General features: G+C 34.7%; 1 protein-coding gene across 3 annotated transcripts in view; it reads right to left on the reverse strand.

Moving 5' to 3' along the window:
• LOC123537798 (inositol-trisphosphate 3-kinase homolog) overlaps positions 1-12,307 on the reverse strand; it is an 82,085-nt gene that overhangs the window by 41,926 nt on the left and 27,852 nt on the right. For all 3 annotated transcript variants that reach the window (XR_008368308.1, XM_053529582.1, XM_045321627.2), the window contains one exon: positions 152-236. Coding sequence is in view for 2 of the 3 variants with exons in the window: in XM_053529582.1 (XP_053385557.1) it covers positions 152-236 (85 nt within the window). In the remaining variant the exon portion in view is untranslated. The remainder of the gene's footprint in view (positions 1-151; positions 237-12,307) is intronic.

Below are 12,307 nucleotides of genomic sequence, written 5' to 3' on the forward strand. Positions count from 1 at the left end.
AGCTGTATCCATATGTTAAACCGATACACTGTGCAACTTTCCTGGATGTCCTGCAGCTGTATCCTATGTTAAACAGATACAACTGTGCAACTTTCCTGGAAGTCCTGCCAGCTGTATCCATATGTTAAACAGATACAACTGTGCAACTTACCTGGATGTCCTGCTAGCTGTATCCATGTGTTTTTCCTGTTTTTCAGTATTGCATCACTTGCCGGAGCAGTGAGATCTAATGCAGTCTAAAATGAAAGTATCCATGTATATTTAACAATTCTGCTTTAATGGTGAAAAGAGGTGATGACCCTAGATAACTAAGCTCAGTTTCACAGCTTTGGCAGAGGTCCATGCAAAAAAATATATGTATGAAATTATTTTGAAGAAAGGGCCAGTTTTTCCTGACTGGAGAACTAGAAGATGCTTTTGTAGAAAAGTGCATGTCTCCCCCAATGCATAGTCTTATAAGCAGGAAGTCAATAGGGGGCAGGATGAAAGTCAAGAGACACTGATGGTTGGCTGCATTGGGATTCAATCATCCCACATGTTTAAATTCTGGTCAGTGGTTCTCAAGGTTTGATTGGAAAGATTTTTCTATGTTCACCCCCAAACCCCTTGACCTTAGCTAAATGACCTCAAAAAAAACAAACCCCGCCCTGCGGGAATCGACGCCATCTGATTTTTTTGTTAATAGAAAATTGTCTACCCCTTATTTTCTAAGTCTAAAAGGGCCATATTTTGCAAAAAGCAGGATAGGTTATGTTTCTTGATGTCAGTGTCCATTTAGATTGTAAAAAACTGTTGCAAGTTTTAAAGTAATGTTTTGGGTATTTATGAGAAAAGTTGCCTTAAACCTAATACTAACCAAGAAAAGTTTTTTTCTAAGCCCAAAAAGGGGCAATAATTATTGCAAAAACGGAGGAGTTATGTTGTTTTGCTGACAGGTCAGCTTATGATGGTGAAAATGTTGCAATTTTAAAAAAAGCAATGCTTTGATGTTTAGAGAAAAGTTGACCAAAAACATAAAACTTAAAAAAATTGATATTTTCAAAGCCCAAAGGGGCATAAATGAAAAAAACGGGATGGGTTTGTTTTTTTCTGTACAGGGTCAGCTTATGTGGTGAACAAGTGTTGCTTTTAAAAGCAAAGCTTTGTTTGTTTGGGTAAAAGCGCCTAAACAAAAAACTTAACCAAGAAAACTGATTTTCTAAGTCCAAAAGGGGTAATAATTCTTGAAAAAAGAAAGATGGGTTATGTTTCTTATGACGGGGTCTGTATAGGTAAACAAGTTTCCAATTTTAAAAGAAATGCTTTGATTTTTTAGGGAAAAGTTGACCTAAACTAAAACTTACCAAAAAATCTGAATTTTCAAAGTACAAAAGGGGCCATAAATCTTGCAAAAAGCAAGATGGATTTTTTCTGCTATACGGGGTCAGTTTATATGGTGAACAAGTTTTTCCAATTTCAAAGAAATAGCTTTGATAGTTTAGAAAAAACTGCCAAAACAAAAAACTTTAACCAGGAAACGCCGACGCAGACGCGACGCCGCGCGAAAAACCCCTCAAGTGATGACAATAATCATCTTTTTTAAAGGGGTAAAACCCTTTTTAAATCCCATCATCCATAATTTTAAAGGGTTCGGGGGCAAATGGTTCCAAGTTTATTGATAAAACCGTTTTCCATTTTGGGGGCCCTTGACCTTTGACTTTTAATCAAGGGCCCCAAAAAAGCAATATGGTTTTACCCTTTTTAAATCATATATGAATTTTTCAACATTCTGGGCCCAAGGGGTTTGAAGTTTTATCAGAAACATTTTCCCATGTTCCGGCCCCCTGAAAACCTTGACCTTTGATTAGAAACCAAAAATAATAGGGATCTCTTCTCCTTTATAGAGTACCCCGAAACAGGGGGGTCCTACTGTACTCTGAAAGCCCTTCACTCATGAAGTTTGAAGGTTCTGGTAAAAGGGTTTCTCAAGTTATTGATGGAAATGGACTTCCAGTTCGTCTTCTGCCCCCTTGCCCTTTTAAATGGTGCCCCAAAATCAATAGGGTCACTACTCTGCATGCCCAATACCTATAAAAGTTTAAACATTCTAGGGAAGTGGTTCGAAGTTACTGACCAAAAATGGTTTTGCATTCCGGCCCCCCTGTGACCTTCCCTTTAAAAAAGTGACCCCAAAATCAGTAGGTAACGTCTGCATGCCCATCTCCTAAAGTTTTAAAAATTTGGGATAAAGGGGTTTCTCAAGTTCTGATAAAATGGTTTTCCTTTTCAGGCCCCTTGCCCTTGCCCTTATAGATAGAGTGCCCCCAAAAATCAAAGGGGTTATCTACCTGCATGCCCAAATCATCCTATAAAGTTTAAACTCGGGGGTCAAATGGTTCTAATTTTGATTGGAAATGTTAGCATGTTTACCCCCTGTGATTTGACCTTTGTGTAGTGCCCCAAAAAACAATAGGGGTCGCGAAAACCACATGAAGTTTAAAGGTTCTGGGTAAAATGTTCCCTAGTTATTGAGGGAATTTTTTTTCCATGTTCACCCCCTTGCCTTTGACCTTTTTGGGTAGTGACCCCAAAACAATAGGGATCGCCCTACTCCATAACCCCTCCCATCACTTTAAGTTTAAAGTTTGGGTCAAATGGCCCATTATATGGAAATAATGTGACGGACGGACGGACGATGGGGGCAAAAAACAATATGTCCCCCCTAAAAATTATGCTGCCCAATTTTTTTGAAATCAGCCAGTTTAAGATAAGTTTTTCAAAATTTTGAAAATTAAAGCCAAAAGGGGAAAACTAGCCCCCCTCTCTAGAGTAGTTTTTTTTAATGAAACAATGTTTTTGAAAAAAATTTGGGCGATAAACCCAAAGGAACTTTGTGTGAAATTAGCAAATTGGCTATTTGAAATTTTTTTTAAATTTTTCCCTTTTTGGTTGAGGGTAACTTGATTCTGATGGATGCCTAGTTTTTAAAGAATCTGAAAGGGGATCACCCAAGGAACATTTCGGGAAATTTTGGTTTGAAATGTATTTAGTGTTTTAGCAGAGGTTTTTTTAAAAAAAAAATTGGGGGAACAGATGGGGAGGGAGGAGGGGAGGACAAAACAGACACTAAAGGGAAAAAAGAAACCTGGACTATGCTCATGTGGGCCCAAAAGAGTCAAAATGTCCTATGCCTGATTTTGACAGATGGGCTAGACAAAATAAATGATTTTACACAAGCATTTGATGATATAAAACAAGATTTAAATTTCAAATTTTTTCCCTTTTTATTTTAAAAAACTCACTATCTAAATAGATAGGGTTAAAAACTGTAAAACTGGAAAATGCAGTTTAATCCCCTTAAAATGATGATTCAAAAATAAATTTACTCAAATTTTCAAAAATTTTTGTTGGTTATTTTTAATAAATAAAGTAAATATTTAATTCTTTGTCTACTAATGTTAATTTTCATGGTGGTACATAATATTTAAGTAAACATGGTTTGGTAAATTTCCTTAAAGCTACTTGCTCATAAATGGGGTAAATTTTGTAGCATGTTCTTTTCCCCACACAAAAATTAGTGTTAAAATTTCTGTGTGTTCACCCCTTAAAACAAATGGAAGAGGAAGATGTATAGATGTGAAACACCCCACAAAAAAAAATAGTCATGACTACATGACCGTCCACACCCGACAACATGAAAATAGTGCAATTATACGGGGGGTTTTTTATCCCTTGACAGTATGAAATAGTTACAAACCCTACATGAAAAGTTTTAAATCTTAAAAAATTTAAATTTTACTAAGTTCTACTTTCTCCGTAAACCCCGTCATATACCTAGAAAATTAGAAATTGACAAAAGATTTTAAAAGACCTGTCGGCACCTTAGGTAAGTAAAGGTTTTCGCGGTTATTTTTAAACCTTTTAAATATAGATAGGGAGGCAAGCACAAAAAATCAGTGAATTTACCAACAAAATCTTTTTGTCACTCGTCTATAAAAAAAATACGATGTGTGTCCTATAAAAATAAAGAAAAAAACAAAAGATAAAGAAGGTATAGGTAAGTAATATTTCCCACAAAAAAAACATGCAAAATATTTTTAAAGGGAAAACTTCACCTGCTGAATTTCCTGTAAGGTTAAATAACCCCTTGTCAAATTTTTTTTTGAATAAAAAGGGACACACATTTTTATGCCCTTAATGAGTAAAGGGTCTAAATTGGTCTTTCAGAGGAAAACCCCGTCACAACTTTCACAGCGAAAATTTCCCATAAAAATTTCATACTGAATCAACATTTATTCAAGTATATGCAACACAAATTTTAGGCCTTTTATGCATATTTTTTACTATGACAAGGGTCATGACTCTGATCTGGCTACATGAAATCCTAACAAACATGGGAAAATAAAAATTATTTTGTTACACAAGAGTGAAGAATGTCACAATTAAAAACCCGTCACCCCAAATTTCTTTACTTAGCACCCGTATTTTCAAAAGGAATTTTAATTTTGTGGGTTTTTTAGTAAACATTGTTACATTTTTTTTTTCTAAGTCCCCAAAAAAAAACTCCCTTCCAGGTAGAGATACCCTTTAAAAAACACCCAAAATTTTAAAGTAAAAATCCCTGTTGTACCACAAAAAGTGGTCTTGTTTTTTCCCTACTCAAATTTTAAAAAAAATTACAATATAAGTTATTTATAGTAACAAAATAAGGGAAGTAAACCTTAAAAAAAAAAAAAAAAAAAAAAAAAAAAAAAAAAAAATCCCCAAAAAATTGTAAATCCAATAAGTGCCAGAATTCCAAAAATTAAACCCCTCACGCAAATTTTTTTACTCTACCCCCTGTATTTGAAAAGGAATTTTAATTTTTTGGTTTTTTAGTAATCATTTTAGCCTTTGTTTTTCTAAGTCCACAAAAAAACTCCCCACCAGGTGAGATACCTTAAAATCACCAAAATTAAAGTAACATCCATGTTGTACCCAGAAAAATGGTCTTGTTTTTTCCCTCGGGTCAATTATAAAAAAGTTACAATATAAATTATTTATGAAAACTAAGGGAAAATAATCTTTAAAAAAAAAAAAAAACAAAAAAAAAAAAAAAAATCCCCCAAAAAAATGTAAAATCCACACAAAAATCTTTACCCGGTAGAGATAAGTCAAAATACACCCATAATTGGAAAAGTAGCTTTTATTTGACTCAGAAAATGGCCCATTTTTCCTTACGATTAATGAAAAAGTTACAATATAAGTATTTAAGTAACACAAAAGGGGGAAACTAAAAAGGGAATTTCCCATACACTTTGTCTCATGTGGTGTATAATTTGCCCAAATAAAACAAAAACCCTCCATGCATGAAGAAGAAATCTTTGGACAAAAACTTTTGTATCTGACCCCTTTGGGCCCCTAAGTTGACCCTTGAACCTTTTACCAGGGGCCTGGTTCTTGCGCATGACACTCCGCCTCGTGGGGTGAACATTTTTTGGGAAAGTTAATCAAAAACCCCCTATGCATAAAAGAAAAACTCCCAATTTTTATTCTTTTTATCTTTTGACCTTAAGTGTGACCCTTTACCTTAGACCCCGTGACCTGGGTTTTCGTGCTGATAACTTTTGGCCAAATTTTCAAAACCCCCCAGCATGAAAAAATATGTCTGGACAAAGTTCTCTTTCTTGTTCCTTTGGCCTCTAAGTGTGACCTGACCTTATGATGATGAGCAAATTTTGAACTTTCATCAAAAAACCCCCATGCATGAAGAAGAAAGCCCGGACAAAATCATTCTTGAAATTTTACTTTTACCTTAAGTGTACCTTGATCTTTGACCTGGGACCTGGTTTTTTTCGCACGCCCCCTTCGTCCATGAGGTGACAATTGTGCCAAATTTTCTCAAAACCCTTCTGCATGAGAAATAGCTCCGGACAAAGTCGTGGACGGCCCCCCCCCGCCAGGGGGGTTCCCTAATCTCCGTTTTTTCAAAAGGGGATAAAAAAAGCAAAAAATAGGATGAAAAGTAAAACCAAAAATAAGGAAAAGAAAAGAATTAAGTTTTCTAATTTTCCAAGTAACCCCAGTACCCAACAATTTCCTTTTGTTTGCTAGCGGGAATACGAATTTCAAACAAAGGGGAAAAACTAAATACCAACACCCCAACCCGCTACCCCTGGACAAATGACGTCAAGCACGCGCAAGGGTTATTGCAGAAAACCCAGATAGATTTTTCTTAATGTATTAATTTTTTGCAGGTCGTGTTAGAATTAAGTATCTATGCATGGATGAAAAGGTTACAGACTTGACAAGGAAAATGACCAAAACTATTAGACCGCCAACAGTGATCTTAACCTTTCAACTAAGTGTGGGTGTGCACATATCAACTCATTATAAAGAAAATTTTTGCTAATTAAGTAATATCAAAATCCCTTGGTGGATTGCACCAGGTCTGTGAGTCACTAATAATACCTCACCCCTTTTTGGGAACATTGTCCAAGTAACTTAAAATCCCTTGATGGAGGCAGCTATCAAGCCAAAAACAAAACAAACAACCCCTTTTACCTCTAAGTGGACCCCCGACTTCTGAGTGAGGTTTTGGGATGACATGGGAAAAAACCAATTTTTTTTTATTACAAAGGAACAATTAAATAGCTTTGAAATATATGCAAATGTCCATATATTTCTCAAAAATATATCTATTTATAATATTTTAACCAAATGCGCATAGTTATGAGTATTTTAAAAAAAAATTTTGTGATCAAGGAAATGTAACTCTTTTTTTTGGACAAAAGAGCAAAACATAAAGGGACCATATATTGGTATTTTTTTGTTTAGGCATATTTTATTACTAGATTCAAACAAAGACCATTATATGTTTGCCCAAAAAAAATTTGAAACATCTTGAACAGTTTGATAGCCTTCAAATTAGCGTTACAAATCAATTAATTTAAAGGGCGACCGGACTCGAACTCGGGACCTTCCACCTAAAACAGACTCTCTACCCCCTTTTGCTATACAGAGGGCATGCTAGGGGTGTAAGCGAACCCTTATTCCTACCCCACTTCATTAGTGAACAGGAACAATTCTTAAATGACATGTTCGAGTACTCCCGGGTTATCATGTATTTACATTTGAATAATTTAAAGTGGCCAAATTTTTTATTGTTTTTTAGGTATGAACTTTTTAAATGGGAGTACCCTTGAAATATAAATTTCTTGAATTATTTTAAAATTTTTCTTTTAGCAGCTGGAGAAGGCTACAACAGCAACTTTTTCCCAAAAATCACAGCAATTTTCAAGTTTCGAAGGATTTCAAAACGAAAGGAAAATTTCAGTTTTTAAAGAAAAACCTCTCGCATCACATAAAGACTTTTCAGCTTGTCAATCAGTATTTCGGCTTAGTCGATTTTCATTCATTATCATCATTCATTCCAAAGATTCCCGACTTAATCCATTGGTTTCATTTTTCTCATACTGGACCGTATACATTTCCAAAACATTACAAAATAGAGCTATCACTAAAGGTGATGAAATGTCCCCCCCGATGCACTGACACGGGGCATCAATTTGAGCACACAAATTGCATAATTTTGTGCTGTATGTTAATAGACTGTTAAAGTAACAGTTGTAACAAAAAAAAAAGTCCCCTAACTATCAAATATTTATCTAAAAGAACGTAAAAGACCCGCACAACCCCCGGGGTTTGGTACTGACACTTGTGTGAAGTTTTATCAAAATTTTGGGGGAAGGGTTCGGAAGATTAGTGCCCAAGACTGCATATGCAGACTGTATGACATATTTTTGTTAAAAAGGAAACAAAGTCCCATAACCTGCAAATTTTTCGTTGAAAGAACCAAAAATTCCCCCTGCCAAAATTTCTGTTGTTATGACATTGTGGAATTTCAAAAATTGTGTCAAAGGGGAAGAGGAAGAGGGGGCCACAAAATTGGTCTATGTATTAATTTTTGTAACAAAAGCAAAGTCCCCTAACCTGCAATTTTTTTCTGAAAGAACCTAACTGTCCCATGCACAACTACTGTTTTACTGATCACTTGTGTGAAGTTTTATTAAATTGGTCAATGGGTGGGAGGAAAGGTGGTCAAATTGTTTTTGTAATAGTACGTACCCCAAAAAAAAATCCATAACTCTGCAATTTTTTTTTTGAAAAAACCCAACAGAACCAGCACACACTGTTTTTTACTGATCACTTGTGCGAAGTTTCATTAAATTGTGACAAGTGGATGAGGAGAGATGGTGCGCACAAAATTGTGTCTATGTATATAGTATAGTAACAAAAAACAAGTCCCATAACTCTGCAGGTTTTTTTTTTCTGAAAGAACCTAACATGCCCCATGCACAACTACTGTTGTTACTGATCACTTGTGTGAAGTTTCATTAAATTGTGTCAAGGGAATGAGGAGAGTTGGTGCGCACAAGATTGTGTCTACGGACCGACGGACAGACAGACAACCTGAAATCAGTATACCCCCCCCCCCCACAACAAATACCCCCCGTACAACTTTGTTGTCGCGGGGGGGGGGGGGGTACAAAGATCAAAGTACTTTAAGAACTCTTGTATGGTCTCTTTGTGATGTATTGTCCTTATATGGGGAACATTGTGCCAAGTAATATCAAACCCCATGGTGGGTGGTTGAGTTATGAGTGTGTGTTGGGGTTTAGCATCTTTTACAACAATTTTTGAGTCATGTAAATGACAGTATCTTCTTTTAGCAGTGAACACACTACTGGACTTCATAGTGCTGCCTTACTGTGAAATCATTAATATTCATGGGGGACTAATTTTCGTGGATTTCGTGGTTGAGTCAATCAACGAAATTTAATCCCAACGAAGAAGTAAAATTCCCATTCATTTTATGTTCAAAAGTTAAAATCCACAAATTCATATCCCCACAACATTGTCGTTTTGACCAAAACCACGAAATTTCATGCCCACAAAATTAAATAATTTTACAGTATTGGATTATCATACTCCACCCTGTCACATTATACTGACATAGAGCCGACCAGTTCTAGCACTATCCTCTTAATGCTGAGGCCAGAGTTTTTTTATCTTTCGTTTTACGGGAGATTTTTGAAAAATGAGCAGGGGGAGGAGGGAATAAAAATAAAAATAAAAAGCTTGAAAGTCAGCATCTCGGAAAAAAATAAAAATAAAATAGAATTTTTTAAGATTTTTTTTATTTTGATGAACTTTCGTTTCAAGTTTTGTTTACTTGTGTTTGTGTCCAGTATTTAATATTGTGATGTATTGTTATGTTTTAAGACTATAAAAGCCATTTATACAGAATGAACATTGAATAAAAGTTTCATGCATACTTGTGAATAAACTGCTTCAGGCACTGTAACTCACACTGGCAAGTCTTTAAAATTCAGAAAGCTTGTTTTACTTAATTTAAGTGGAAGACAAAAATTATTTTATCTGTTACAACAGCCACAGTAAATTTCAGTGACAGCAAGTAGAGACTAAACACGTCTGGTATAAAGTGGCTTAGTAGTATAGTAGTTTTGGTGGTTTGGTTTGCTTGCATCTTCTGCTGTGTAACCTCTGCTTTTTATACATAATATTTACTTATTGTATCTTTCACCAATATCATCTTTAACAAGCTAACTTTACAGTTTATGCCAGCTCATAATATACTGGATTTTATCAGCAAAATAAAGTATTTAATAACTTTGAATAAGAGTCACAGTGCAGAGGGCAAGATTTTTTTTTCAGTGATGAAAAACGAAAGATAATCTAGCAAAAAGTAATCTGAAAATTTACCTCATTGAACTCATTTGCACCTTTTTATAATACACTTAGTTCAAATACTGAAGTTGCTTCTGTAATTTGCACCTTTTTATACTACACTAAGTTCAAGTACTGAAGTTGCATCACTTTTTGTCAAAATATTGTCTCCAATAAAAAGTATTCTTTATTATTCTTTATACACTTATGAATTCTATTGAAGTTACAAAAGAAATGGACCATCTGTCTGAGATTTTGCCAACACTACCAGCTGCTTTATGCCAGACAGTCCCAAGCCTGTGTAAAGTGTGAGGGGTCACCATTGAAACAAAAATGTAAAAAAAAATCTGCTGTTACAAACATTTATTTGTTCTGCAAACAACTAATTAATGTTTTGAATAAAATTTAATGTCAAAGCACCTTTGATATTGTATTACCTTTCTATGGCAAACTTGTAAGTTGAATCTATTGAAAACAAAATGTGAGTAAGACAATCTTTAGACAATTTAATACTTTTAATATTGTCACTTTTATGAAATGAGTATTATGTACAATAGTCAGGCCCATGTGCAGGATTTGTTTGCTGGGGGGGCCCAACCTGGGGTGGGTTCGGGAGGGGTATCCCCTCCCGATTGCGAATTATTTTTAATATGGCACATGAATAGATGCATTTTCCTGCTACCTGAACACCTGAACACCTTTAAGGATGCATGAATGTATCTTATATTTAAGGAAAAGTCTACTTTTTAATCATTTCATCAAGCCTTTTTCAATGTATATATGATTGTACAGTCACAGTGTATGGACTTATTTTTCTGTATGATACCCAGTTGAAAAAAATGTTGAAGTTTTAAGATGATTATTAAGAAGACTAGCTCCTAGACTAGCTCCTATGATATGATTTTTTTTTTCATTTTTATGATTTCATGTAGTGAACTGAGCCAGTCTATATACTATGTCCATTATTACAATTTTAACATCAGTCCTCTTAGAAAATCTCAAGAATAGACTGGCTTTTGTCTCTATGAACATAAAAAAAATCATAGAAATATCGTAATTATCAGTCTAGTGGCTAGTCTAATTATTAAGGTATCCTATTTGCAAAATGGCCAAATGTTTTTAGATTTCCAACAAAACAAACCGTTATTATGACAATTACTATTTACATCATAGATTTCAAATGAGAATGAACTCTTAACTGTACCAAAGATCTATAAAAAAAAATAGATGTGTATTTTATACTTCTTTGACTGTACAAACTATAACATCACAGCACATATTAAATGATATTTTTATGTATAAAACCCCTCATAAGTAACGAGTTTTAGATGCGTTTTGTGAGATTTACTGAGTAAATGTTCTGATCATTTTATAACACTTCCAAAGAGTAAAAAACATAATAGTTTCTCCCCTACCCAATCAAGTACCGATCAATGAAGCATGCACAGATAAACTTTTACCTGTGACATGCCTGGGGCTAATTTCCACTACCTGACACGGTTTTATGGCTCTTTAGCCTGTGTATTGCTGTCAAATCAAGCCAGTTGCGCTGGTGTATAAATTTGTTAATTGAGGGGCCCATAGTAATAAAAATTGTAACTAGGCAGCCAGCTGGGGGCCCGGGCCCCTGGCCCCTCACCTGGACACGTGCCTGATAGTATTATTTCCCGAAAAATATATATTTTGAAAAGTGTCTAAAAAATTTTGGACACAATCATCGTCCATCCACCCGTGTAGAAAGAGAGAGAAAAAAACGTTAAAGATTAATCGGTAATTATTCAGTGATAAACTAAGTAATGTTGACCTTGTTTTCATGATCAATTTACATCCCCTCTAAAAGCTAAAAGAAGTGTGTCAGTATCTTGCCATCTGAAGCGGAGATCAAAGCGGTATTTTTACTCGAGATTGTCATGGCATTACGTCATGTTTTCGCGCCATGTGCATGTATCAATGTCTGATCGTACCACATCGGTTCTTAAAATTGCTGAGAAATAGAAATCAATAAAAAATTTCTTCTTTAATTTGTTATCAAAAGCGAATGTGCTATATCCCGTATAAAAGGTAAATGTCTCAAACGATAGTTACTATAGTGGATATCCTACCTCTGTGACCTATTTGCCCTCGAGGAATTTACATTATTGTTTGACAAGAAAAACTTTTAAATTGTTGGTCAAAAAATACATGTACAAAGATTCATTTAAAACTTATTAAAACCCGCAGTGACATCACATTGCTTTATTTCAAAATCGCATTTCTACTTACGTTCACGAGGTCACGTAACCTATTCTGCTCTGTTTGCCAAAAATCGTCTTACTCCATGTATTGTAATCGCAGCCGCTTTTTCATTATTTAAGATTTTTTTATTCTGTTTTTTGTACTTTCTGGTCAAAAGTCTGAATTTTAAGCCCATAGTATTCATCATTTATTTACCTATAGAAAGAAATAAGTAACTAAGATCGCGCTGTTTGAATTTTTACAAATGATTATATGAAAATTCGACCGTTTTTATAGAATTTTGCCTACATTTCTGTCGATATCTTATTAAAATCATTATAGAAATCAAAAAGTATTATTTCTCAAGGGGTGTTGAAAACTTGAA

This window comes from Mercenaria mercenaria, chromosome 18, assembly GCF_021730395.1.
Source record: "Mercenaria mercenaria strain notata chromosome 18, MADL_Memer_1, whole genome shotgun sequence".
NCBI classification, from domain to species: domain Eukaryota; kingdom Metazoa; phylum Mollusca; class Bivalvia; order Venerida; family Veneridae; genus Mercenaria; species Mercenaria mercenaria.